Here is a 24,856-nt window from a genome sequence, read left to right on the forward strand (position 1 = left end):
CTGAGTTGACACTTTAATTTTTTAAGAAAGAAACATCCAGACAGTGCTACAGACAGCCCCAATGTATCTACAGTGTCATACATTAAAGGACAGTTGTTCACAATGACATTTTAAAGCACTGAGAGAGAAAGAGAGCTAAGTGCTTTTTGAATCCAAGAAGTCAAAATATTTTCAGAACAGGTCTTACCCTCCTCTCATGGGCTAAAGTTTTAATACTTGCCACTTGGAAGCCTAGACAACTAGAATGTTCACATAACTTCAGGCATAACTGACCATGGTGAAAACCAAGTCTTCTGGTGACACACACTAGTTACTCATTTGGCCCATCTCCACACACAGATTTAAACTCCTCATTTCTCAGCCAAGTGACACATTGCTTGGATTAACATATTTAGATTTGTCTATCATACAGATGTACAAGCAGATGAAGTGTATCAGAGTGTTCACTTGTTTCACAGGAACATAACAATTTGACAGATGTCCACGTACTCGGAACTAAACATGCCCCTTTAAAACACATCTAGAATTTCCCCCTCTCAACGTTACAACCAACCTTGTGATTTTTCAAAGCAATATATACCTCCTCAATCCTCCTGTTCTCTTTTCCTCCTATTTCCTGACTACACTCAGTGTGAACTGTTGGTGTCTCGGGTTTTGTGCCCATTCTTTCTCACCACTAGCAAGGGCCCAACTCCAGCAGGGAACTAATGCTAAAGCTATACAGGAGAGCATTAAAGACACTTTCTCTAAAATAGACACAACACGGCATGCCAGAACATACAGCGGGGTAATACTGGTGGATCGCACATAGCATTTACATTTCCAAAACAGAATAACTTAAATATTAAAACGTACCTTTATGTTACCCAATGGAACTGACTTTATAAGCATAACAAATGGCAAAATTTGATAGAAAAATTGCAAAACTCACTAGTTTTAAATGCTGTGTATCACAGCATATGAACGTATTTCTACCATCTACTGGAACTACAAACAACAGTACTTCTTTAAGCTGCTCTAGGGTTTAGAACTTGATTAGAAATTTATACGAAACACAATTTTATGCTCAAATATGGAAATGAGTAACATAATTCCAAAGCCGAGAAGTATCCCAGCATTCTGCAGGAAGAAATATCCCCAACGGCTGCATCCGTGATCACTAGCATCATTGTGCAACATCTCAGGCACCTGAAAGAGGCAGAAGCAACAGTTTAGCTTTCAGAACAGAGAAACCAGAGAGTCTGAAGGACAGTGTGGCTTGGGTCTTTGTCCCAGGACTTGACTGACTACATGCACACTGACTCTGGTAGGGCACTGGGCCCTGAGCATTAGCAGCTGACTAGGACAATGACGACTATGGTTCCAAGCAGGTAAACATTCACCCACTGTTCAGTGAAAGGTGATGCTGGCTTCCTTGCTTCAGGTACTGAGGTACTACCTTCAGGTCTGAGGTTCACTTCTGATGCAGAGGCTGCTCTCACACCGCACAGAATGGAAGTGCACAAGAGGCCTGCTTTAGGAGTGTTAAGTGGACAAGGGAATTTTACTTTGTCAAAAGGGCCTTTTAAGTATGGCCTGCTGACAACACGTGGCCTGGGCTGGGCTTACTGTGAGTTTATAGACAATGCAGGGCCTCATTCTACAAATGGAGGAGTTTTCACGTGTTTCCTGGTAACTCTTGGGTAGGAGAAAGCTGTATAAACAGAAATCAACAAAAGACAATGAGCTCAGAGGGTTCCTACAGTCTTAACTACCATCCTTCTGGACCCACAATCCTGTCTCACCACTGGAATTAACACCATTTTTGCAATGATTTTTTTTAATTAAAAAAAAAAAAAAAGATTAGAGCCGGGTGTGGTGGTGCACGCCTTTAATCCCAGCACTTGGGAGGCAGAGGCAGGCAGGTTTCTGAGTTCAAGTCCAGCCTGGTCTACAAAGTGAGTTCCAGGACAGCCAGGGCTACACAGAGAAACCCTGTCTCAAAAAGAAAAAGAAAAAAAAAAGATGAATTGTATTTATGTGAATGTGGGTTTGTGCTTGTGCATTGCCTACAGAGGGGGTCAGATCCTGGTGATGGAGCTGCATGGGGCTGAGTCACAGGATGTGTGCTAGGAACCAAACCCTGATCCTCTGCGAGAGGAGGATGTGCTCTTAACAGCCAAGCCATTCCCCAGAACCTGCAATGGCTTTTTACCATACAAGTCAATGCCCTCTGACTTCTTGGAAACTTACCATGTCAACCAGAGCGACATACATGAACAAGCCGGCAGTGAGTGCAAATATCCACATAGAAACATTTTCTGCATAATGCCCGATGAATATCCCTGTTGCCATTCCAAGATAGGCCAACATGGCTGACAGAGCATTATAGAGCACAGCCTGCTTGACGGTCATGCCAGCCTTTAGCAAAACAGCAAAGTCACCTTTATCAGAAAACAAACAAACAAGAAAAATGAGGGCAGGGTCACTGAAGATAATTTTGACACACATCTAAAAGATTTTTCAGATATAGAAAAAAAGTTTGATCTTTTTCCAGGGGAATAAAAAGAAAGACACTATCCAGGGCTAGAGCAGCATTCGCAGGCTCCAGCAGTCTCAAAGACTTGATAATCCCATGCAGCAGTGTCTGCAGGCTTCCTGGTGTCAGTGATGGTGAGTGAGGGAGGGCACGTGCCCTGCTGCACTCCTGCACTGTCTAGAAGGGGTTGACACTGCAGCTGCAGGCAAGGGCAACAGTTCAGTTGTCCTAACTACACAGTGAGCTTAAGGCTTGCCTGAGCTACATGAGACCCAATCTCAGAAACACTAACGCAGAAACAACAATAAAACACCTGGCGATGGAGGGAGGGGTGGTGTGGACTTGAAGGAATGGTCGCAAGTGACAAAGGCAACACCTAAGAGCCACTGAGTCATGGAGATGGAAATGTTAAGAGCCTCACGGGGCAGGAAGGACTGAGAATGGGGAGCAAGGGAAACACGGGCTTACAGAGCATGCGCCAGGTAGAGGGGAGGCCTTCTGAATGGCAGGATGCATGCCAAGGACCAAAAGTGAAGCTGTCCAAGTGTTTGTGAATGAACATGTGCCCATGAGAAGAAACAGGAACTGGGATCCAAATGATGGAGGAAGGTTTCACATTGTAGTAAAGTGAGAAGTGCCACTCACCAACCCCTTTCCTTCAGCTCCAAGACTTCCTGCTGTCATTTTCCACTCTACCCTCCGAGGCAGTCCCTTCCTGAACCCTGAGCTAGCCTGGCAGTCAGTAAGCCCACTCACCTTCCTGTCTCCATCCTCCAAAACACTGGGGCTCCGGGAACACAGAACGCTGGGATTTGAACTCAGGTCCTTGGGCTGGCACAGCAAGTGCTCTTACCTACTGAGTGTTGACCCACTGCTGTCTTTTAGGTGGTGCTGGAGCTAAATCGAGGTTGTCACGCAGTCTGGGCAAGTGCACTCCTATGGAGCCACGACTACACAAGCTACAGCCTCCTTCCTAACTTCCTGTGTAATTTAAGACGTATTCCCATGTATGCTGTAGTTCTGGTTTCTTTGGGTTTGGGAATTGGGAGTTGGGGGTTGGGAAGCAGGGTCTCACTTAGCCCAGGCTAGCCTCAAACTATGTGGATGAGGATGACTGTCAACTCCTGATCCTTCTGCTTTGCCACCCAAGTGGTGGGATGATGGTCATGCACGTGCACTTGTAGGAGCCCAGCCACTCACGTCCCCAGTGTGCCAACACAGAAAGGACGACTACAGAAGGGACCCAGGTGTAGCTGGACCCACACAGGTATTATGCACTCGTAGGGTCAGAATTCTGGCTGGAAACAAATTTGTGTCCAGCGAGAAAGAAGGGCAGTTTGGCGAGCAGACGCCGGGAAGGCAGGCCTTGGCTATGAAGCAGCCTACTGGAGTGCTCCTCAGGCACCAGCGACAGCAGCAAGGTTCAGTCCCACAGCAGAAGCTGCCCACATGCTTCTCTTACCTAGTTCATGAGGCAGTTCATGACAGAACACAGCGACAGAGGTGCTTAGCCCACTGGACAAACCCTCGGTGAAGGCAGCACCTGTGTAAACGAAGTCAGCAAGGGTGAGTCTGAGGCCCCGAAAGCACAGTACACACTACACAGAAACGACGGGAAAACAAGGACATTACATTGTGTGTAAACACCATCTTCCTAGCTCAGCCTTCACCTTCTTACTTTGGGCATGGTTGTGCATTTAGTTATAGTACCCAGGAAGAAGAGGCAGGGGTAACTTTGCGAATTCTAGGTCAGCCTGGCCTATATAGACCCCTCCAAGTGAGCCAGAGCAACAGAAAGAGACTCTGTACCAAAAAATAGAGAAATAAAAATAAATACTTATTTTACTTGTGTGTGACCATGGCACTTGTGAGGTCAGAGGACAGCCTGTGGGAGCTGGCGTGCTCTTTTTCCCACGTGGATTTTAGGGACTGAACTCAGACAGGCTGGTTTGGTGGCAAGGGATTTTACCCCCTGAGCTGTCCCACGGGCCTCAACCCTATCTTCTGTTTAAGGAATCTCAGAGCCCATCTCACTGGGCCTAGATGCCCCTAGGAAGCACAGGCATACTCGACAGGGAGGGAAAGGTTCAGTTGACTAGCAATGAGCCTACATCTACAAATCTGAGAAGGGACCGCTACCATACAGAACCCTGAGCTGAGAATGTAAATCCCACTAGCTGAAAGCCCTCTGCAGTCGGAAGTACTTCACTGGCCTCAGGGGAATTCACGATGCCACCAGACTTGTGGACACACACCCTTTTATGTGAGCAGCAAGACAGAGCCCCTCCCATTCAAAAAGCTAAGTCTGCTGACCAATCATCTACCAGCCGTGCATGGGGCATTCCTCCCATCAGCCTAAGCAGTGGGCCCAGTGGGCCTGGCTGAAACGCAGCACTGCCTCTCTGCCCTCCGGCAGGGAAAGTGCTTTCACGTTAGGGGTCTGGAACCCAGGCACTCATGCATGCTAGGCAAGAACTACCACTCCTGTTTAAACCCTGATCTTAAGAACTCCTGGATGAAGAACAACCTTTGTGTGTTTGATGCAAGGGCTCCCACCCTGGGCTTACAGACACCATGTAAGTGCTCTACCACTCACGGAGCGAGAGCCCCAGCCTAAAGTACAACCTAGGCAACAGATGGGGCGCAGATCTGAGGCTGATCTGTAGCCCACATTTCCTGAGCACTTCATTACTAGAAAGCAGACAAAAAAAGTATTTTGATCATTTTGGCGCCTATTTTTTGTTAAATTTGAGAGAACATTTAACGTAACATTTCCAGGCTAACAGCAAGGGGCAGCTATGCGGCAGCATACCAATAGCAAGGCCGTCACTGAAATTGTGCAGCCCGTCGCCCATGATCACCATCCAGGCCAACGTGGCAATGCCAGCGTCCTTCAGCTCCTCTCGAGAGTAGCGCTGGCTGTGGCTGTGGGGGTGGTGGTTCTGGTGGTGGTGGTGGTGCAGAATGTGATGGTAGTCGTGATGGTGGTGGATGAGGTCGTCGGACTGGCCCAGCGTATCGTGGAAGTGTGAATGGCACTTGTTCTTGCAGCCCCTGGGCACATATTCATTGTAGACTTCTTGTGGGTGTGCATGGGCTATCATGACCTCTTCCTCTTCCAGCATCGTCGGCTGCTGGGAATCAAAGGGGGAGGGCTCTTGGGAGTCCGCTCGAAGATAGCTTTCAGGTCCTAGGAATAAATACAGAGAACACTGAGACCAAATGAACATCTGTTGGTGTTCCTGAACACAGCTCAGATGTTCCCACTGCTGACCAGTCAATCACCTTAGGGCCCTGTAGCTCTCAGGCCTGCAGGATTGAGCAGTGTTGATGAGGAATGGCAACAGGCTCTAGTGAGTTCTTCAAATGTGAAATATATCACATGTTTTAGGAATGGGTTTCAAGTACATAACTGTAGCACCGAAGAAGCCGAGGGAGGGTTACGTGAGCTCAGAACTCCAAGACCAGTCCTGGCAACACAGTGATAGCGAGATCCTATCTTATAAGATTAAAGGGTTTATTTTTAAGTTTAATTTTTAATTACACGTATTTATTTGGTGTGCGCAGGATTGGCATGTGGCAACAGCACGTGTGTGGAGGTCAGGAGACAACTGCTTGGGGTTGTCTTCCCTGCCATGAGGGGAGCACCGACTGAATTCGGGTAAGCAGGCTTGACACCCAGCACCCGTCTGCACTGAGCATCTGGCTCACTGATCCTATTTCCTCTTAGTCCCTCTCTTTTGTCCCACTTAGTTTATTAATGACTCTTTTTTTTAAGGACTTATTCATTTATTTTCGTGCACTGTTGTTTAGCCTGCATGTTTGTCTGTGCGAGGGTGTCAGAGCCCCTGGAACAGGAGTCACAGACAGTTGTAAGCTGCCATGTGAGTGCTGAGAATTGAACCCGGATCTTCTGGAAGAGCAGCCAGTGCTCTTAACCACTGAGCTCGCTCTCCAGCCAATTAATGACTCATTTTTTTAATTACAGGAAAAATTTCAGAATTGTAATACATGTTGGTTTAAAAATCATTAGAATATGACTGTTCTCAAAGTGGTAAAAAACTAGTGGGTTTTGTTGTAGTTGTTGTTTATTTATTCACTTTCTCTGACATTTCTGTCCAATCACATATCTCTAAAACTGTTGTGATCACTAGTAACAGTGATAGTACAGGACTTCCACAAATTGGAACTGAAAAAACCAAGTTCTATCATAATTATCCACAGTCCATTTGAAACTCAGTCAATGTCATACATGCTATTCTCTGTTCTTACTTGTCAGCCAGTCAGACTTGTAATTGTCATAAAGTAAAAAGTGAGAGATGAGGGGATCTCATCTTGATAAATCCAAATTCTGCAGTCAGTACATAAAACACAGAATTCCATGTTCTAGAATTATCTGCAGTGCCTAAGTGACTTTCCTGGGAGCTGTGACAGTGACTTCCACACAGTCCTTCTGGTTCACCAGGAAGGGATGTGTGTGGTAAACACAGTTGAAAGCTCCCCTTTGCTCCTGTATGATTTTAAAGCTGGGAGCATTAACATTTTTAGTCTCGACAAAGCCATTCCTCTGAGCAGCACATTCACAGGGCGGGCCCAGCTCTTGGAAGAGAAGACCAGAAGGCTCAGTACAGGAGTGGCCCAAGCTTGGGAAGACAAGGGTCCATCTGGTGCCACCAACACCCAGGCTCAGAGCTTATTTTGATTTTGGTTTTGTGAGACAAGGTCCACATAGCCCAGGTAGCCTTTGGATTGTTATGTAGCAGAGGATGTCTTTAAAACTCCTGATGTCACCACTTCTCTCTCTCTTTTTTTCTTTTTCTTTCTTTTTTTTTTTTTTTTTCCGTTTTTCGAGACAGGGTTTCTCTGTGTAGCCCTGGCTGATCCTGGAACTCACTCTGTAGACCAGGCTGGCCTCAAACTCAAAAATCCGCCTGCCTCTGCCTCCCAAGTGCTGGGATTAAAGGCATGCGTCACCACTGCCCGGCATCAGCACTTCTCAAGTGCTGTGATTACAGACTTACATAAAGCCTGTTTTTACGTGGTGCTGAGAATGGAAGCCAGGCATCAATGCACGCTAGGCAAGAGCTACCAATTGAACTGCATCCTTTGAATGAAAGAATTTGGAATATTAGTCTTCCACAACTGCCCTTCTGATCTTCCCTTAAGATCTTTTACCTCCTTGTATTTGAAAAGATGAGTTTTTCTTCTCATTAAAAAAAAAAATCATGGTGTGCTGTGGTAGCACAGTCTTTAATCTCAGCACTTGAGAGGCAGAGGCAGGTGGATCTCTGTGAATTGGAGGCCAGTCTGGTCTACAGAGCAAGTTCCAGGACAGCTAGGTCTATACAGAGAAACCCTGTCACAGAAAATAAACAACAAACAAAAAAAGTGTAGCCCTATCAGCTGACTTCCTGTTCATCAGATGACTAAATTGAAGGAAAACAGTAACAGCAAAATAATCTTAATTACTTTATCATCATCATCACTAAGAAACATTTACTGGCTGGGCTTGTGGCTCCTGTCCACGGTCCATATGGATTGTCTTCATGGACAAAGAAAAGGAGACTGGAACAGTAAGGCTGCCCTTTGTCCTGTACACTGTTACCAGTTTTCTGGGGAGCATCCCTGACCTGCTGGTCCTATCCTTACAAATGTCACTCAAGACCATTCAGAATGCTGAAGAATGACCAGTTACAGAAAGAAGAGTCAACATGTTTTATTTGCTATTTAGAGAAAAGCAGCATGCCTTAGTCAGGGTTTGTATTTCTGGACAAAACATCATGACCAAGAAGCAATTGGGGAAGAAAGGTTTATTCAGCTTCCACATTGCTGTTTAAGGAAGTCAGGACAGGAACTCACACAGGGCAGGAACTTGAAGGCAGAAGGGAATGCAGAGGCCATGGAGGGGTGCTGCTCACTGGATTGCTTCCCCTGGCTTGCTCAGCTTGCTTTCTTATAGAACCCAAGACTACCAGCCCTGGGATGGCACCACCCACAATGCCGACCCTCCCCACCCCCATCACTAATTGAGAAAATGCCTTACAGCTGGATCTCATGGAGGCATTTCCTCAAGGGAGGCTCCTTTCTCTGTGATAACTCTAACTTGTGTCAAGTTGACACACACACAGCCAGCCAGTACATACCATATTAGAAAATGCAGGGGGAACTTACTGACAAGCAGCAGGCTCTTGTCCTTAGGCAGTAGCTATTTGTTGAGCTCCTATCCTGTGCTAGGTATTCTGGGTTATTTGTTTTATAGTTTTGCTATATAGCCCAGGCCTCACATTCCCAATCCTCCTGTCTAGAGATCCCAATGCTTGGATTATAGGCCTGTGACCCCAGGCCTGGCTGAAGCACCTGTCTCACAGGCCCTGGGGATATGCGGACACCTTCAACAAGTTTAAGTTGACTCTAATGATAGAGTATGAATTTGTGAAAAATTCTAAATCTATTCTTAAAACTGTGACCCTCAGTGAGTAGAAAGCAAAGAAACACAAGTCTCTTTCGTCAGCTAAGAGGAAGTTTGCTTGTCTGTGTGTGACTTCGGGAAGGAAGTACCATTAAGATTTTCCCAGAAGTCAAGGTGATACAAAGCAACACTCACCTTGGTCTCACATGACCTCACTCAGAAGGAAGTGAGAGCAGAGTCCCTAGGTTCATGCCAAGGTCCTGGAGGCATAGCTCCAGGAACACACACTGTGGCTTTAAGCTAAGACCCTCAAGATTGGGCCCCTTGATAGCTGACAGTCCCTCACAGCAGGAGGCACCAGAGTGTGGTGACCTCTCACCTGATATGCCAGCCAGCCAGGTATGTTACTCTGCCCTAACTGGCTCTAGCATTAAGATCTGTACCTGGTGGGGTAAGTGGAGGGTAGAAGGTGAACAGAAGGGAGACTCCATCTATGCAGCTATGGGGAGTTCATCGTCTATACTGGTTGAGACTTGTGGGTGGTATGGCTGCCTTGGGGCTGCCCGTGCTACTATTAGAAGCTCATTGATTCTCCAAGTTAGGCTCTGGTGAAAGCAATATTTAGGTTTGTCACTGATGCCTTGTCCTGGGCAGGTGGAGAGAGCAAGCAACTGTTTCTATTTCCCCAGGGAAAGAATTCATCACAGATAATTACACAGGAACCCTCCAGCAGTGATTTCCTGTGGTAGTTCCCATGACTCAATGAGAGGTGTGCAGGAAGGCCTTAGACATATTGACCCATATTCTTTGCTCACAGCCAACACCTGCAGAGAACTGCCTTCTGGGATAAGCCACTCCTTAGACACTCGATCCTGCCTCTCAGGAGGCTCCCAGCACACACTACAGATCCTCATCTGAGCACTCAAGAGAGAATTTTTAAAATGAGATACTTTAGGAAACAAATGAAAGGTCATAGCCCCGTCTCTCCCAAATGGTCCCTGGTGCCTGTATCCCAGTGTCATCCAGTCTGAGTCTTGAGAGAGACTTACGTTCCCCTGGGTCCACCTTCTCTTCATTTGAGGAAAGCTGAGAGTCGTATTTGGACAGCTGCTTCTTGCTCTCCACATCCTCATCACTTTCAGGTTTTTTTTGATTCTGAAACAGCCAGCAAAAACAGCTTTTTGAAATAGTTGATTTGCTTCTGTGGACAGCTTTCAATACAGCTGGGTCTGTGGTTCAGAGCTAGAGCACTTGCCTAACATAGGTGGGACCTTGGGTCCCAAGCCTGAGCACCACAACCAATCAAAAACCAGGTAAGCAAAAGACACAGAAAAGGCAACCTCTACTGAAATAAAAGCCATCCAGGGACAGTGCCTCTACTTCTTTGTTTGGCACCCCAAGTCAGATTAACCACAGTTACCTTCCTGTGTAGCCTTGCTCCAGCTACTGTGGTATGGACTCACGTGGTAAGGGTTAGAAACACAGGAGTCCTGGCAATGCTGCAGAATGCGGACTTTAATTAGATCCTAGGGTGACTCATCCATATGTTGAAACCCACAAAAACCTGTTACGCACTGAGGGCCAGTTACAGCCATCTCCTTCAGGCTTGCTTACCTCTGGGCCACTTCTTAGACACATTTTTCATACATTTTTGTTATGCAGACTCAAGTACTTATCCCTAGTAAAACACCAACATTTTTAAAAAGGTTTAGTTTTCATTTATGTGTCTGTCTGTCTGTATGCCCAGAGGGCCAGGTAAGGGCACTGGAGCTACCTGACATGGGTTCTGAAACTTGAGCCCCAGTCCTCTGCAGGAGCAACAAGTGCCCTTCGCCACTGGGCCATCTCTCCACTCCTCATGCTTAACTTTGAACTATTTATTATTTAGCCTTGAAATTATCAGTTTAAAAAAATCTTATCTTTCTTAAAAACCATTTTCCTTTCTTGTACATTTTTGTGTGGTGACCAGGAGAGAACTCAGGTATTCATGCATGTTAGGCAAGCAGTCTACTACGAGCATTCTATCAGAATTTCCTCCCTTCTTTCCTTTCTTTCTCCCCTACCTCCCCACCCCACCACAGCCTTTTTTTTTTGTTGTTTTTTTTTTTGTTTTTTTGAGACAGGGTTTCTCTGTGTAGCCCTGGCTGTCCTGGAACTCACTCTGTAGACCAGGCTGGCCTCGAACTCAGAAATCCACCTGCCTCTGCCTCCCAAGTGCTGGGATTAAAGGCCTGCACCACCACTGCCCTGGTTCCACCCCGGCTTTGAGATAGGGTTTCCATCAGTAGCTAAGGCTGCACAGCACTCTGTTTATCTCACCCTGTGTCCTGGGGTTGGGTGTGGGCCTCAGGAACTGACTATTACTGAGTTTTGTGACCACTCCAAGGGCTAGGCTCCCTGTGTGAGTCTGAGCAACATTTATGTTGCAGAGGTCCCTCAGAACAAATGAGCCTGAGCATTATCTACTTATGTGGAAGATAATATTCTAATTATAGAAATGATCACATACTATATTATTTGCATTACATTTATTTACATGAGCAAGACACACCTAGTCACTACTGCCGCTACCGTGCAGCTGTTACTCAGAGGGCTGGAGCCTCACTACGGATAAAGCTTATACAATTCTCTGCTTGTAATCATTGATACACTATATGAAAGAAAACCACAGGGTGCTATTAGAGTATAAAACATAGGACCTAGTGGACTTTCAGGATGGGCTCTTTAAAAATGCAGCAGTAAAACCGAAATGAAAGGGTGAGCCGGACTCTGGAGTGAAGGATGGAGAGGCAGGATCTAGGGAGTTTTTTAAGTATGAGGGAGGGCCCTCAATAGCAAAGATCCAGCTCTCTTCTGGAGCTAAAAGGAACTCCTGATAGCCCGAGAGGCCTCTCTCCACGGTGGGGTGGTGGGTTAGAAGAGTGGAAGCTGCAGCTAAAGGAAGCCAGGTAACACAGAACATGCTGGGAGTGCTCTCTGTCTAGAAGGCAATGGGAGGTCACTGGAGGACTCTGAGCAGAGCTGTAGAGCGCTGCCTGCTCTGTGTAAACAGAGCAGAGGGAAGAATGGAATGCTGTGAACAGGCTGGTTAGGAGGTGACTGTTTTACTGGGAGAGGAAGCTAACTAGGCCTGGACTACAACAGCATCAAAAATGGTTGTGTGAAGGGGGCGGGGGACAGAAAGACTGTGGACATATTTAATGTGCCCTGGGAGCTGCTGTAAAGGTCTAAATACACAGACTGCGCATGAGCAGTAACCCACACTGGAATGCAGGCTCCACACTGCCACTACACCTGCTCAAGGAAAGTCCCTCTTATGATAAGGACTCACCAGCTTCTGGCAGCCATGGTATATACTCAACTTTTTTTTTTTAACTTTATTTATCTTTGTGAGGGAGAAAAGAAATTAAGATGTAATATGAAGACCTGAATGCTCTTAAAAAAATAAACCCAACATTGAAACCTAACCTGGGAACAGAACAGCTAATGTTTCCAAAGCTTGGTGAAGGCTATCTGGAGTAGTTTCTGCTGGTCCATGTGTCTCATGTTTCCTCTGTTCCATAAGCATTTATCATCACCTGCTATGTGCCAGATACAACATGGACAGAGGGACTGCACCGGACACAGACGCCCTGGATCTTCAATGCTTCTGTTACACTCTACTGGGTGTCTTAAAATAGAGATACTCAGCTTCCCTGTGGCAATGCACAGCAGTATGCAGATCACATTACTGCTGCACTTAACGATCCTGGCACCACACACGGTTCATAGTTCACTAGAGACCTATAGTTAGAAAATAAACTGCTATATTTCACATAACGGCCTGCTGTTTAGAATCTCAAGGCATAGAGTACCAGGTTAAAGGACGGTTAGGTAAGATTTAGGTAAAAACTTAAAACTAGGGTTGTTGAGAAAGCACAGTGGGAAAGACACTTTCTGCCAAGCCTGAGGACCTGCCTTGTCTCCCTGGGACCTGTGTGGTGTATGGCTACAGCAAGCTGTCCTCTTTCCTCTGTGTGTGTCCTGGCATTCACGTGACTCCTCCACATAAACATAATTACAAAACTGAAACTAACTGAAATAAAGATATTAACAAACTATGGTTTTGGACATTTGGAAAAAAAAAAACAACAAAAAACCCACAGTCATGCAGTGGTAAAACACGCCTTTATTCTTAGCACTCAGGAGGCAGAAGCAGGCAAATCTCTTGAGTTCAAGGACAGCCTGGTCTACAGAGAGAGTAGATAGCCAGGGGCTACACAAAGAAATTCTGCCTCAAAAAAAAAAAAAAAGTAAATAAACAAATAAATAAGCACAGTAAAAATTAACCAAAGCCTCACAAACCAAATTTCAAGTATTCCCTACATAAAAAATGAACAAATTTTAAAATATTCTTATTTTTACTTTCTCTAGTTATATGTATGTGTGCAGGTATGTGTACATGAGTACAGGTGCCTGCACACACCAGAAGAGGGTGTAAGATTCCCTGGAGCTGTAGTTACAAGGGGCTGGAAGCTGCCCCACACGGATGCTGGAAAACAAACCTGAGTCTTCTTTAAGACAGCATATACTCGTTATATGCTCTCTAGCCCCGTGAGCTTATTTTTTAAAGCTAAGAATAATTCTAAAGGATATATATGTATAAAAAGGATATCTTCAAACCAGTCTTAGTATAGCAATGAAAACAGCCACATGGAACCTGATTTTGGACATTAAAATAAAGTGGCTGAGCTGGAGAGTTGGCTCGGTGGTTAAAAGCATTTTACCCTTGTAGAGAACCTGGGTTCCACTCCCAGCATCTATATGGTAGCTCACAGCCACCTGTAACTCTAGACCAGGGGGAATCTGATGCCTTCTTCTGATTTCCACTGGCATCAAGCACACACATGGTATATACACATATATGCAGGCAAAGCATTCATACACATACTAGAATAAAATAAACTAAATATTTTAAAAATTAAAAGAAAAAGCAAGAAGAAGGTATTCTTTGTGTTGCCCCTTGAGACCCACATAGCCCAGGCTGGCTTCAAACTTGCTATGCAGATGATGACCCTAAGATCTTAATCTTTACGCCTGCATCTTCCAGGTGCTAAGAGCACAGGCATGTGACATCATGCCCAGCTCAGGGGCAAGTTATTTTTACTTACTTTCCTCTCATCACAGGGCCATTAAACAGAGGGTTCACATTTGTAATGAGTAATTTTTAAATTTTTTTTTTTTTTTCTGAAACAAGAGTCTCCCTATATTGTTCAGACTGCCATGAGACTCATTATGTAGTTCAAGCTGGCTTTAAACTCATGGCACTCCTTCCTCCAAGTCCTAAGCATGGGATTTTCCGGTGTGTGTCACCCTGCCCAGTTTAACACAAGACATTTTTCTGAGTGCAAGATCCCTAAGGGTGAACAATCACAGGATTGATGCGGCACCTATGTTCACACATGTGCCTGTTCCCACCGTGAGCCTGATGCTCAGGCACCTGTGTTCACACATGTGCCTGTTCCCACCCTGAGCCTGATGCTCAGGCACCTGTGTTCACACATGTGCCTGTTCCCACCGTGAGCCTGATGCTCAGGCACCTGTGTTCACACATGTGCCTGTTCCCACCCTGAGCCTGATGCTCAGGCACTTGTGTTCACACATGTGCCTGTTCCCACCGTGAGCCTGATGCTCAGGCACCTGTGTTCACACATGTGCCTGTTCCCACCGTGAGCCTGATGCTCAGGCACCTGTGTTCACACATGTGCCTGTTCCCACCCTGAGCCTGATGCTCAGGCACTTGTGTTCACACATGTGCCTGTTCCCACCGTGAGCCTGATGCTCAGGCACCTGTGTTCACACATGTGCCTGTTCCCACCGTGAGCCTGATGCTCAGGCACTTGTGTTCACACATGTGCCTGTTCCCACCGTGAGCCTGATGCTCAGGCACCTGTGTTCACACATGTGCCTGTTCCCACCGTGAGCCTGATGCTCAGGCACCTGTGTTCACACATGTGCCTGTTCCCACCGTGAGCCTGATGCTCAGGCACTTGTGTTCACACATGTGCCTGTTCCCACCGTGAGCCTGATGCTCAGGCTCTTGTGTTCACACATGTGCCTGTTCCCACCGTGAGCCTGATGCTCAGGCACTTGTGTTCACACATGTGCCTGTTCCCACCGTGAGCCTGATGCTCAGGCACTTGTGTTCACACATGTGCCTGTTCCCACCGTGAGCCTGATGCTCAGGCACCTGTGTTCACACATGTGCCTGTTCCCACTGTGAGCCTGATGCTCAGGCACCTGTGTTCACACATGTGCCTATTCCCACCGTGAGCCTGATGCTCAGGCACTTGTGTTCACACATGTGCCTGTTCCCACCGTGAGCCTGATGCTCAGGCACCTGTGTTCACACATGTGCCTGTTCCCACCGTGAGCCTGATGCTCAGGCCGAGCCAGCTACGCTTTATTTTCAGACTTTCCGTGCCAGCGACGCCGGTTGTATAATTGCCCAACTTAATTACAGGTTGCTCAAACTCGAAATGACGGTGAGAATAGTTACTTCTGCGAGCAAGAAGCTGAATGCCTTTAAAAATGCACAGGCAAGTTCTGACAAAAAAAAAAAAGCTAATCTATGTAAGCTGTCCATACAGTATTTTCAAAAGCTAGCATCCATGTTCAGAATAGCAGAAGAGCTCTGTAAGTATGTAACCTCTTGTTCAATTTTAGAGAAACCAAAAAAATCCAAAATTGGAAATGTAGATGAGCTACAGCATAGGCATAAATAAAATAGATATTGAAGTCATTACCCTACCACACCCCACCTGCCAAGATTCTGAATCAGGTGATGAACATTTAACTGGCTTTAATCTAAATTCTTCTGAGACAGGTCTCACACAGCCCATCTGGTCTCCAACTGACTATGGCAGCTGACTATCCTTGCAGTGCTGGGATTACAGTCAGACACCTCATGTTGCTTGCACTCATTTTCCTGGAACTCACTCTGTAGACCAGGCTGGCCTGGAACTCAGAAATTCGCCTGCCTCTGCCTCCTGAGTGCTGGGATTAAAGGCATGTGCCACCACGCCCGGCACGCTCCTCATTTTCGAGAGCTCTTCTGCCAGTCTTGTGGCTGAGCTGCCTGCTCACATCAGGTTACAGGGACACCACCTCATGCCTGGCAGGTAGTATTTGCAGTTTTCAAAGGATAAGCTTGTAAGTCATGTGTCCTCCAAAACACAACAACACTGCAGCGGTAGAGCAATTAATTTAAAACCAACGACATTTCTTAATCACAGCACAAATACATACTGATGTATTCCATAGCATTTGTGCTACTTCGAGGCTTTTGCTTTGGGGGGGGGTGTGCATGTATACACAAGAGTTACAAGGAATAAAGCAGATTGGACACTTCATGGTTGAGGCTTGGGTGATGACTGAGTTGGCAAAGTAAATGCTGTGCAACTATGAGGACCTCAGTTTAGATATCCAGAACCCCCAAAACTGAGGGTGGCAATGTGTGCCTGTGATCCTAGAGCTAAGGAGATGGAGAAGGGAGGTTCTCTAGGTTTTCCTAGCCGAGCTGGCAAGCTCCAGGTTCAGCATGCACTTGTTTCAAATAATAAGTGGCATGTGACTGAGGGAGACTGATGTTAACATCTGTTCTCTATTCAGATGCATGTGTACAAAAGGCAGGCAGGCAGAGAGGCAGGCAGGGAGGGAGGGAGGGAGGAAAGGAAAGAGGGATGGAGGGACGGAGGGAGGCAGGGAAGAAGGTAGGGAGGCAGGGAGGCAAGAAGGCTGGGAAGGAGGGAGGGAGAGAGGGAGGAAAGGAAAGAGGCAGGGAGGCAGGCTTCTCCTTCAGGGTCACCATGATGTAGAAGTTCTACATGAATACCTCTGGGGTCCAAAGCACCTTAGAAGTACCAAATACCTTCCACAAAGATTACACATTTTGGGTGGGCTATCCTAATGGCAGCCAGAGTGCCACTCTAAGTAAGGGCAGGTCCTCAGTAACTGTAGCCTTACCTTCTTTTTCTTATCTTTAAATTGCTTGATCAGTGTGAGTACGTGTTCCACAAGAAACATGAAATATAAGCCCCCTAGAGCCGTCAGACCTTTCCACGTGGAATCAAAATAGGAGCTTTCTTCTATATTCTGAGCCGACAGGTGGCTGAACAGGGGGCCTCTTTTCATTTCCATTGCTGGCTCTTCATGGCTATGACTGTGGTGATGGCTTGCATGAGACTGCAAGGGAAATGATACGCACTGTTAATTCGCTGGTTTCTTATGTCAGCATATGACATAATTCAGAATTAAGCTATTAGTTGAAGACTTTAGAATTAAGGAGGCATTGAGAAAATAAAGAGGACACTGGGCAGCTAGCAACCCAGAGCTCAGTGAATGCTATCTGCTATGCACTTAACAGGGTGGGTCTGGTTGGTGTAAGGGCGATACTCTCCAAACTGAACACCATAACTTAGGAATAGAATATTCTCAATGTCTGCCAAGTTACCATGGCCACTATGAACAGAGGCTTACCATGCACAGTATCTGTGACTTACAGGGCCCACTTGAAAGGCTCCTATCAGGCTCATCAGATCAGCCTTGTGAGAAGCCTAGGCAGTGCACAGGGATGGGCTCTGCAGGTATCTGAGAAGCTGTGCACTGCATCTGCAGGCTGTAGCAAAATGTAGCAGTAATTAGCCGATGCTACTTGACAGGAAAATAGTGAGTTGCGCAGCATCCTCACGAAGGCATGGGGTACCAGCTATGCACAGGCCACTTCCTGCAGATGGTACGCCTAAACACCTGTCATTTGGTAGTCAGGGAGACTGCCACTCAGAATAGTTTTCATTTTGAATCCAACATGAGATTGCCAGTGTTCTAGAAAGGAATAACTTCCCCTTCTACCAAACCAATAAACCTCTGGGCTAATTTTCCTTTTTCAGTATTGTATACTGAAGCCAGGGCTTTATTCATTTCCAGCAAGTGCTCTATCAGTAAGCTACACCCTCAGCCCTGAGGAAAATTAAAAATGGGACCCCCAAACACTTCCTTTCTGGGACTTATCACGCCTGGTTATTGAAATGGTCATCCAGGTCATGAAGAATGAATCTCTAAACACACAGATTCAACTTTGAAGGAAACCCCTAAATGTCGTGGGTACATGAAGAGGCATACACATTTTCAGTCTGTGACAACAACAGGTAAGCAAGAAGTTCCCATTGTGGCTGCTGTCACAGTGCTTCAGCTTCAAGCAGGGTTTCTCTCTTTCAGTCCGTCTAAAAAGCTTAGTCCAACTTGGTACAGTCAGTAACAGACACAAGCAAAAAAGCAAAGACAAAGTCCCTACAACATGTACTTCAATCATGCATGTGATCAAACATGTACTACAATCATGCATGTGATCAAACACACTCTACAATCAACTTTTCAGAACTTCTTTTTTTTTTTTTTGGTTTTTCGAGACAGGGTTTCTCTGTGTAGCCCTGGCTGTCCTGGCACTCACTTTGTAGACCAGGCTGGCCTCGAACTCAGAAATCCGCCTGCCTCTGCCTCCCGAGTGCTGGGATTAAAGGCGTGCGCCACCACGCCCGGCTCTTTTCAGAACTTCTAACCTCTGATAAATACCAACAGCAGGAGTCTGAGCGCAACGCCAATGCTCATATTTTCAATGTGTAAAGATAAACCACAGCAGGAATGGGCCAGCCACGGAACTTACATGTGGGAGAAGATGTAACAGAGCATCGCCACTCAGAGTTCCGACAGCCAGCGCCACGAGGAAGCTCAGCAGGAACTTGAAAAATACCCGGTTCATGAGTGGCACCAAGATGACTCCCAGCAGAGACAGGAAACTGATGATGGAAATGGCGATGAAGCCACCAAGCCAGGCTGGCAAACCAATCAGAGCAGAGGAAAGTCATGTAACTTATAACCCAAGAGGATTCCCATGAGGGCATTAAACATGTAAGCAGAGCAGCTGAATTTGGGGTGGTTAGGACCCTCATGTAATCCTGTTGCAGGTCCAGATGGAGAACCTCACACACAAATACAGAGACTTCAAGATCAGGGGTAAATCTAGTCTACATAGGGTCTCACTATGTAGATCAGGCTGGCCTGGAACTCACAGATCCACCTGTCTCTGCTTCCAGAGTGCTGGAATTAAAGGTGTGTGTTTCTATGCCTACCTACAGCGGAAAAAAATCTTCAAATGGGGGTTAACGGAAGAGAAAAACTTACAAGGATAAACTGTCTCTTACTTGGGGCCCAATGACTGCTTTCATTCTTAGAACAGCTAAGCTATGAAACAGGAGAGAGAAGAAAACAAGGAAAAACTAATTTCCATGTAAACAATTTTTAAAAAGTCTCTCTTTCTTCCTCATTATAGTGTTCTTCCTCCCCACTGTTTCCCTTCTTTGAGACAGTCTCTCTCTCTCAGTACATTAAAGGCACTGAATGCCTCCCACAAAGATGACACATTCTAGGCAGGCTATCCTAATATCAGCCAGAGTGCATACATACATAGGCTAGGCTAGTTTTGAACTCACAATCCACCTTCCTTAGCTTCCCCAAGGCTGGGATTACAGCTGCTAACATACAAGGCTTCATTTACTTAAAAACGTATTTATTGCCGGACGTGGTGGCGCATGCCTTTAATCCTAGCACTTGGGAGGCAGAGGCAGGCGGATTTCTGAGTTCGAGGACAGCCTGGTCTACAAAGTGAGTTCCAAGACAGCCAGGGCTATACAGAAAAACCCTGTCTCGAAAAACATAACAAAACAAAACAAGTATTTATTTTATCTTATGTACAGTGTATATGCTTGAGTGCACGTCTGTGCACCACATGCATTCAGAAGCCCTCAGAGGTCACAAGAGAGCACTGGATCCCCAGGAACTGGAGTTACGGATGGTTGTGAGGCATCTGTGGGTGCTAGGAACTGAACCAGGTATTTTGCAAGAACAGTCAGTGCTCTTGACCAGAGACACCTCTCCAGTGCCAACACCCTCCCCCGTCCCACCCCATGCCTTTTTAAAAGAAGCAAACAACTTTTACCATGTATATTCAGAACATTCAGGTCACAGAACAACTAAGACACTGTATCTAGAGCGACAATGAAAAATAGTCTCAAATAGAAAGAGAAGTACAACCTAAGTGCATCTACTAGAAACTGTTTTTATGGAATGGAGGCAACTGTACCTATTTGTAAAGAATAGGTCTTTGGAGGGATTTCTGCCTTCTTCTCACTTGCTGTATGAATCAGACAAGCCCGAGCATCAATTTGATTGATGATGGCTGGGCAGAGATAGTTAAACTCCGTTGCATTCAACAGAGCCTGGATGCTCATGCCATGGGATGTCAGCAGCTTGGTTGTATTGAAACACTGAAGGAAATGACAGGGGAAAAAAAAAATCACAGAGAGAAATTCCCACTGGAAGACTCTAAAATGCAGTCTGACTCATCACCTTTACTCACTAAAGCTACTTTGTTGATAAAATTAATGCCAGTTAAAATCAGCTCTGCTTTCAGCACTTTGGAATTTGCTTCTAGTAGCCCAAAGAAGATACGCTGACACAACGATGGTATGTCATTCTCCAAGGGAGAAAACCTCCTGTGGAACAAGCTTGGGGATAAGTGGAGATTCACAAGCCTGTTAACTCATTGTATAAAGTTATTAAGGAAATGAGCTTTAATTTCAAAATGGGGTTCATTAGAGATTGAGAAATAGGTTTTGGGACTAATACTCTCTGAGTTGGCCTCAACAAGCCCAAGACACGTTGCTCTTCCTGCTATGACACTGCTTGCAAAAACTCAGCTCCGTTCTGTCTACGTGCCTGGCAGAGTGACTCTCTGCAAAGAGAGATTATTAAATGATACAGATGACTCTTACAGAGGGCAATGCTGGTTAATGAAACAAACCTGCCCCAGCAGGCAGATGCGGTCAACAGCTTAATTGGACCGCAAGCTTAGTTTGAAGAGAAACTCCTCTAGGCAACCAGTCCAAAAAGCAAAAGCTTACCTGGTTAAAATATCTATTTCTCATCTACAAACACATTTCAGACTCTCATGATTGTTCACCAACACTACTTGCAACAACTTCATAGCCAGTGTTGCCAGGGTTGCGACTACTGCTATAATGACTCCAAACTTCAGTCATATCCCAGCATAGCTACATTTTGGTCATTAAAGACCAGCAACGAATAAGTCCGCTGTTGTTGGTGCTGGTTACTGAGCAGCTGAAGGGATTAATGTAGGGCTGGGAAGTCTAGTCTAGAAGAGTCACATGATTTGAGACTCTCACTACCTGACATTCTTGGTCTAATTTGCTCCAAGTTCAATCACTTCCCAAGACACTGTTGGCTGTTTCTGCCAAGGAGAGACACAGAGCTGCTCTTGTTGATTTCAGCACTTTAACTGTGCTTGTCCCTACAACTTCTTCAGATCCCCCACTGCCTATTTATTAATATTTTTTATCCTTAGACACCTTCTCCACAATTAACTTTAGCATCTCTCTACGGTTGTAATAAACCTTGTATTAGGAATACTCAGCAGGCAGCACTGTGCTCCTGCAGAGCTAGTTCTCAAGGATGTTTACAACCCAGCACAGCCCAATACTATTCTTCTGAGCTAGTCTCCAAGGATGTTTACAACACAGTCTGCATAGTGAGCCAACGCCTTGCTGAGAAGGAAGAAAAGCTCTCTCTTTTTAGAACAACCGTTTTATTTTTATTTCACACTCACCCCTAGGAGGAACAAACAGGCGCATTAAATACTGCACAGCATTTATCTTACCTCCTGAATATTGTCATTTGTGTTTCTGGAATACATAAAGCTCTTTCTGGGCTCACTCACAGACTCATTGCTTTTCTTCCTAGCTAGCCGACTCAGCCGGCCCACTCGGCTTTTCTCCGTGATGCTGGGTGGAGTAGAAGGGTTTACATCTTTGGTGCGCCTCCCAGGTTTTGGAGTCTCTATTGTCTCTACAAAGCGAGTTCCTTCAGAGACAGCGTTGTATACCGCCGAGGTCACTTCACTAGAGCTTGCACTCTCCTTGATGTTCCTCCTACCATTCATGTGCTCTGCTGGGCGAGATCCTTTCCCTAGACTAGTTCTAGGATTTTTACCTGAATTATCAGAGTCAAGGTCTGGACAAAAGGCTTTCCGATTGTTTTTACCAGCAGCTGTGTGACTGCGGTGGGAATGGTGCTCGTGGTCTGAGTGATGCTCGTGGTCCAAGTGATGCTCATGGTCAGTGTGATGCTCGTGGTCCGAGTGATGCTCGTGGTCAGCGCGATGCTCGTGGTCATGGTGTATATGGACTCTTTTAATCTTATCTATGCCTATGTTCTGAAGCAATTTTCTGAAGCCTTCAACAGACAAGGAACCATTCTCTCCATAGCGGTAGAATAGCTGCTGCAGATGGTGTCGCTGCATGGTAACTGCCAAGTCAACATTAACGCCAGGTTCCCAATTTGAATTTATTTTCTCAGTGGTCTGAGAGAAAGCAGCTGTTGATTGTAGTTCATGAAGGGGGTTTGTAACCCAAAGGGCAAAGGTCAAGATCATGATTACAGATAAATCTGTGGCCATTGCACCTTCCTAGAAAAGATAGGGGGGGGGGGAATGCTTTACCATACTTCTAGAACAACTGAAGAAACTTCATGCTGAAAACTGATGCCTAATTACACCACACAGCACTGCTAGTTCTGGCTAGGATAGCATGAGGTACTGTGGAGACATGGGTGACTGACTATGGGCTTGTGGTCTCCTGAAGCAGATGCAGGACAGTCACGTGCAAAGATACAATTAATTAACCCTGCAAATGCTCCAGGAGGAGGAGGAAGAGGAGGAGGAGGAAAAGGAAGAAGAGGAAGAGGAGGAGGAAGAGGAGGAGGAGGAACCATGTGCTCATAGCCATGCCATCAGCTTCTTCCTGAGAACCTCAGCTCAAAACCACTTCCCTCCTCCCCCCCCCCCCCCCGGCCCCGCCACCGTTTTACAAATAGAAAAAGTAGAAACAATAGTCTCAACTGGCAATCTGAATTTTTTAAAAAGAAGATTCCATTTTCTTTGGACACACATCATGCTCCTTATGCCCTACATAATTTTACCAAGTTTGTTGTTGTGTGAATCAGGTCATTTCCTACCCATCTTCAAACAGACAGGAACACACACACACACACACACACACACACACACACACACGAGATCTCTGCACCCCCCCCCCCATTCAGCACTGAATCAGACTTGATTTTGTGGCAGTGCTTCTGATTTCCCAATTCTTCTGAATAACTGCATAATAGTTCTCTGAACAAGTAATTTAAGCTTCTTGAAAACACACAGCATTGTTCTTCAGATGCTACATATTAGCTAGAGAATGTTCTCTCAGATAAAGTTCAGAACTCAAGGTCTGACCTCACTCCTTTTCAAGTGGTACTGGAAAAGCAGAAGTCAATGCAGCAGAAGCACTATAGTACAGTAGAGTCAGCTCAGATTTTTGGATGGATTTTCAACACGTCTCTAGTAAAAGATACTGAGGGATTTTTGAACTATACAGGGACACTGGGAAACAAACTTCCATATTCCAAGCTGTTCCTTGGCACAGTCTCACATTCATGACCTCATCTGAAAAGCCGGTAATATCTATTTGCAAGGATGAATTCAGAGTGGAAGTGCTTGTTAAACTCCTCTGTTGCCCAAGTGCTGATTATCATACTAGGCACACAGGTAAACGGATGCACACAAAACCATATAGGACCAGAATCCTGCCAATTATCTTTGGGGCCTCACATGGTGGGAATTCACGTGATAGGCAAAAAGATTCATGAAAAAAAAAAATCATCCCCAGGGGGAGAAGAGGCGAGTCAACCAGATGGGTGGGGCAGATCTGGCCTTGAGCCAGGGTAAGATGCTGAGGGCCAGAGACCGGTCCCTGGATCTCCTCACAGGCCGAGTCTCTGTATGTGGAAGAAATAAGCAAGCCAGAAGAAGAGGCCTCGAAAAAGGAGGTAGTGGAGAAAACGGAAAAGCGCACAACGCTTGCTTTATGAGGGCTTCTGTAATGAAACACGTTAGTAAGCTTCCTTGAAGGTGAAAAGTTAAACCATCGCAGAAAGTTCCTAGTTTGAGGCTCCCAAACCTATATGGGGCCCCTAAGTTGGGAGGGGCAGCTATTCCGGGCTAGTGGGGCGTGAGGCGGGGCCCTCGAAGCATCCCTTCTCCGTCGCCCGGCTTGGTCCCAGCACCCTGTCTCCGTGGATCCGGGCCTGCGGGGGCTCTGTCCTGCCGCCCCGCTGCGGTCTTGCGGAACTCACCTCTCCTGATGTCCCGCCGCCCGGCCCCGCGCGCAGGTTCGGTTCCCCGCGGGAGGTCCGAGGGGGCTGGGAACCCGCGCAGCTCCGGTCTCCGAGAAGCCTTTACGAGGCGTGGAGCAGCGGCAGAATCATGAGCCCGGCCACCCCTCGGCCCCGGGGTTGCCGCGCCTCCTCCAAGCAGGACAATCGGTAATTACCGCCGCCTCCCGCTGCTAGCACCGTGGCGCACGCGCAGTGCAGCTCCGGAGCCCGGTCTGCCAAGACCGATCCGCTTTTCCGCGTGTTCTCAGACGCCACGGGCTCGCCGCGATGGAGGGGCGGGCGCGGGTCCTTTCCTCGCGCCCTTCCGCTCCACGCCAGGACCTCAGCCCAGTCTGGTCCGCTGTGGGCAGCCGGGCCCGATGGAACCGTCCGGGACCACGAGCTCCTTCGAGAGTGCCCTGCCTACAGCGGTCAGGCCTGGCTCACGCGCGGAGCAGCGGTCAGAATGATGCGCGAGGCGAGCGAAGGCTACCGGAGAGAACCACGCCAGCAGACGGGGGCGTGGCCGGGAGGCGTGGCCTGCGGAGCTGGGCTTCTTAGCTCCGCCCCGGCCCCTTCGAAATCCCGACCGGCTGGCGAAGGCCGGAGTATTCGCG

At 46.6% G+C, this 24,856-nt stretch overlaps 1 protein-coding gene across 1 annotated transcript; it reads right to left on the reverse strand.

Moving 5' to 3' along the window:
- On the reverse strand, window positions 1–24,772 carry Slc39a6 (solute carrier family 39 member 6). The gene is made up of 10 exons (XM_021151057.3): window positions 24,219–24,772; window positions 21,697–22,503; window positions 20,104–20,287; window positions 18,628–18,797; window positions 16,932–17,150; window positions 9,977–10,082; window positions 5,331–5,708; window positions 3,981–4,061; window positions 2,233–2,423; window positions 1–1,188 (listed from the first exon to the last, which is right to left on the reverse strand). The coding sequence occupies exons 2-10, from the start codon at window positions 22,492–22,494 to the stop codon at window positions 1,036–1,038; spliced, it is 2,280 nt and encodes a 759-aa protein (XP_021006716.1). The 5' UTR covers window positions 22,495–22,503; window positions 24,219–24,772; the 3' UTR covers window positions 1–1,035.
- Window positions 24,773–24,856: the final 84 nt, after the last annotated feature.

This window comes from Mus caroli, unplaced genomic scaffold (assembly GCF_978045245.1).
Source record: "Mus caroli unplaced genomic scaffold, Mus_caroli_1 scaffold_19, whole genome shotgun sequence".
Classification (NCBI taxonomy): Eukaryota; Metazoa; Chordata; class Mammalia; order Rodentia; family Muridae; genus Mus; species Mus caroli.